Here is a 4,419-nt window from a genome sequence, read left to right as displayed (position 1 = left end):
TTGCATCAACAATAGATATCATTTTAGGATCTTTCTGTCTTTTCATTAACAAATAAACTGCAGATATAGTTTTACTAATATCCAATCTTTGATTCATATTTGTATATAATCATTGTTTACATATTTTTTATGTATTTCTATACAATGGAAAATAATGATAAAACATGGCATTTTATATGAATATTACTTCTAATTCAATAATATTTTTTTTTCATATATGCTGGCCATCAATTTGACATTGTCTATTTTATATCTATTTATTGGAATTGGAAGCATTAGAAGTATACATCCATATATATTTTTTTCCTTCTCTTGGCCAATTAATATATCGAAACTAACAGCACTCTTTGATTTACTGCCGTCCAATCCGGGTTCAACATCTGTCTTCTCTAACCCCAAAGTAAGTATGCATGATACTGGTAGTCTAGTGTAAAATGACCCTGTGGAAGGACTTTCCATCTCGACTGACTTCTACAACCGACATTTTTAAGAGACTGTTGGACTCATAATGAACTAAAGCAGTCGCTTGTTCAGTGATGGTTGCATTCAGGATAATGGGAAGCGCACTGTACATAGAGCGTTATTTCATTTAATGTTATTAGCATACGTGATTGCTATTGAAGTTTGTGTCAAGTGCTTGGATGATAATGATTATAGCGGGAAATATGACTTGAAATAAGAGAAAATATCAGCTTTTAATTAGCTGCTGAATTAAACATACTCCAATTTTATAAAAACGTGTTCATTGTCTAATTTGATATACAAGTAATGACACCAGTGTTGCCCCTTTTTTAAGATGGTGTAGAGATCTATAACACAAAGGTCTGTAATTTCATCAATCTTTTGAGAAGACTAATATTGTGTGTTACATTGATTTTGTAAAATTTCAATAGGTGCTGGATAATGTGAAAGTGAAATTAATCTTAGCAGTCATATCTTCAAGTAAAATTAAAATTGAGTGATTTACCAGAGCCTCCGCAGCCAAAGGAAAAGAGTTCAATTCTTGAGAAAGACCAACCCCCTTAAGGCAGCTGCACCTGACTTCAGTCACTCTTATGAAACGGAAATTGAGAGCTCAATATCAGTGCTCAATGCAGCCTTTACAGTGGAACTTTTCGATAGAAAATGTAAGTCTTCCAGGTACAGAGATTGCATTCTAATCTTCTTGAAATTTATCCTTGTAGTTGCATGCCATATTTTTATAAAAGTTGACTAATCCTTTGCAGAACTAAAATTAGGAATAAATTTATTTAAAGTGTTTTTTGAAGTTTTTGAAAAATTCCTCACTAGTTTAAATTCAGATGCGAAATTTTTAGTTTTCTAATATTGCTTAGTACTCAGCAATATAACGTTTAAATATTGGCGTATTATTCGATTTAATAACTCTGTTGATTTCTCATTAGGAATGTCATTGAATTACTAGATATTATTTAAAAACTTATATGTTACCAGAAGGATGAAATTTTATATACAACTTATAAATGTTTGAAAGTATAAGAAAGACTTGAAAGTATATAAAATCTCAATGCACTTCAATTGTTACTTATCCTAAAACAGAAGGCGTCCACTTCATGGACCATAGGTGTGACAATAAGGGTCATCGGGGGAATAACTAATAAGAAATGAATTATTGTGTGCATGCAGAACTTCATCAAATATTTATTAATGGATATAGGAAAAAAGATAATGCCGGAAAAATTGTCACCAATTCAGAAACTTTAATATTCAATTAAAGAAGGAATATTTATTTAGGGCTTAATCCTCTTCTTCTTCTTCTTCTTCTTCTTCTTCTTCTTCTTCTTCTTCTTCTTCTTCTTCTTCTTCTTCTTCTTCTTCTTCTTCTTCTTCTTCTTTATTATTATATGTTTCCCCTAAAATACATGATGTATGATAATGAATCTGATGGGAATTAATCATGAAAATTATTCCATAAAAAAATTAGACTTTGAAAAAATTAATTACATATTAGCATTACACTGGAAATATTTACTCGATATATCTGAGTGAAATTGAATCATAGCGATCGCTATTACGAGAAACACTTTTGATCTAATTGAAAAAAAAGTGTTATTTCTTTTGATCCTTTTCTACATTTTCTTGAAGTTAAAATCATATAAGATAATTATTTTTTAATTATCCTTCCATGAATTACACAAGTGTAAATGGTGATTTCAATTACATATCAAATATATAAAGTTATCGTTATTTTGATAATTGTAGGAACAATGTTGCTAACAGGAAAAGATAAGAAGATATAGAGAAGCAAATGACAAACTGTAAAGAAAGACAAAGAAGACCATTTTATACCCTTTGATATTTAAGAAAAATATAAACGCATCTGTAACACTCAGCATTAATCCAGCATAACCCTTTAGAGAAAATTATCAATATAATATGACCGTGATGGGGAAAAAAATCTGAGAAATAGCACTGGTACTTCAATGCTTAATTTTTCAATACACTCAAATTATAAATATCTATTAGAGATCATAGTTCCTAAATACTTAAATGAATCCACCTCATTAATCCTTTCTCCATCCAATGATGTTTCATCTTCCATTACACATGCCATTCTCATTATATGTCTTTCCTCTATCTATCTTGAGCCTATTCTTCTCTGATATTTCATGCATTGTAGTAAGCAAGCATTCCAAATCTTGTTGTGTTCTGCTGATTAGGATAGCGTTATAAGTATACTTTAGTTTAGTAAATTTCTTATAACTAATCCATTCCACTCTTTCCCCAACATCTCCAACTGTTGTATCCATCACAAAATCCCAGAGGAGGATAAACAACAAGGGTGATAACACATTCTGTGGGAAAACCTGCTGTTTACTGGAATTTCCCTAATAAGGACTATATTGACATTAACTTTCCACTTGCTATGCTCATGAACATTCTTAATGAAATTTGTATGATTATGAGGAATTCCATAATGAGGCAGGACTCTCCAGAAAATTGGACAGTGCACAGTATAGTGGATTTCTATATTGTAGGCATTGGTGTATAACACGTCTCAAAATAAAGATTTGGTTAGCGTAAATTTTACTTTTTCTATATCAAGCCTTTTCCTCTCCCAGCTTTTTATTAATCTTTCTCTAGTCTCTTTAGAATAAGCATATTATACATATTCATGAGAACTGACAGAAGTGTAATGCCTTTCTAATTATTACAATGAATCGGGTCTCCTTTTTTAGCCATTTTCATCAACACTCTAAACTCCCATTCATCAGGTTTTGCCTTTTCATGCTAAATTCTACCAAACAATCTTGTTAGTATTCCGGAGGTCTGTGAGAGAGCCCTTCGGTGATAACTGAGAGGCAAGGTGGATGCAACTAACTTTATTTCAGCAAACCAAGAGTTTATACACAAGCCATTTTGAGGAAGAACATAACAAAAATTCAAACAAAATAATTGAATGGGCACGCTTCAACAAGTTGTTATCAGCGGGAAGGGAGAGTGGTATATATATAAAAAATACATAATTATCATTACAATGTGCAAGTGTGTGAAACAGGTGCAGTACATGGTTTCCCCCTCCTTGAAAAGTCATACATGTGAAATAGAGTACCCTGTTCTGGAGAAACGCACTGTAGACAAGTCATCTTGGTGAGGATACGAAATTTTAAATCGATCAATGGGGACCCAGTCTTCTTTGCCACTATATTAAGTAAGAACACGTTCATTGCTCAATGGATCGCGAGGGAACGGCATGTGTAAGGGGCTATTATTAATGACTTGCTGATGGTATTGTGCAGGAAAACTTGCAATGCCTTGCTCAAATCTATCAGTTTCTATGGCTTTACTGAGACCTAGGCTATGCTTCCCTGAATAGAGTTAATCTTGTCTCAAAGGATATGTGATAGAATTGGATACACCGGCGAGAGAGCAGTTATAACTCTCGATCACAGTGTGCTACAGCTAACATGTTTTGTTTAGAACCATTCTAGGAGCAGTCACAGTATAACGCAAGGCTTCACACTGAGAATTGGGAGGGAATGAAAAGTAACGGGAAGGTTATCAGAAGACATGGCTCTCTCAACCAAAAATATATTTCTCCTATGTCAAAATTCTTTATTTGGGCTCGACCTATGTCCTAATGGAAGTGTACCTAAGAATTAGTATTCTTAGTTGTGGCCAGGAGTGTTTTAACTATTTTACCCTTCATAAACTTAATCACACTTCCCCTGGCAATGGGAATGACGATACCAAGCTCTGAGCACGAGCGATATGTTTGTAAAATAAGTAGGTGCAAAGGAATTCAATAGCATAGTCCCACTCAATGTGAAGAAAATCTTTGTCTTCTCCAGTCAATCAGAAGGAGGTCTATAAAATGAGGGTTAAAATATTTGAGGTACACTGCTTTCATTGTGAACAGTTGTTCCAATGAAAAGAAACGAAAAAATGAACATAATATTT

General features: G+C 33.0%; 1 protein-coding gene across 1 annotated transcript; it reads right to left on the bottom strand.

Moving 5' to 3' along the window:
• Positions 1-1,755: 1,755 nt before the first annotated feature.
• On the bottom strand, positions 1,756-3,686 carry LOC137619767 (uncharacterized). Its single transcript, XM_068350070.1, has 3 exons — positions 3,572-3,686; positions 2,837-3,015; positions 1,756-1,899 (listed from the first exon to the last, which is right to left on the bottom strand). The coding sequence occupies exons 1-3, from the start codon at positions 3,684-3,686 to the stop codon at positions 1,756-1,758; spliced, it is 438 nt and encodes a 145-aa protein (XP_068206171.1).
• Positions 3,687-4,419: the final 733 nt, after the last annotated feature.

Source organism: Palaemon carinicauda, chromosome 26 (genome assembly GCF_036898095.1).
Source record: "Palaemon carinicauda isolate YSFRI2023 chromosome 26, ASM3689809v2, whole genome shotgun sequence".
NCBI classification, from domain to species: domain Eukaryota; kingdom Metazoa; phylum Arthropoda; class Malacostraca; order Decapoda; family Palaemonidae; genus Palaemon; species Palaemon carinicauda.
This window is presented reverse-complemented; position numbering and strand designations above follow the sequence as displayed.

Excerpts from the sequence above, each read along its gene's own strand:
- LOC137619767 (XM_068350070.1), bottom strand. The coding sequence starts at position 3,686 with ATGAACGTGTTCTTACTTAATATAGTGGCAAAGAAGACTGGGTCCCCA. Across the intron at positions 3,016-3,571 it reads GTGCGTTTCTCCAGAACAGG|ACGTGTTATACACCAATGCC; the intron begins GTACTCTATTTC and ends CTTTATTTTGAG. Across the intron at positions 1,900-2,836 it reads TCCTTATTAGGGAAATTCCA|ATTCATTATCATACATCATG; the intron begins GTAAACAGCAGG and ends AATTCCCATCAG.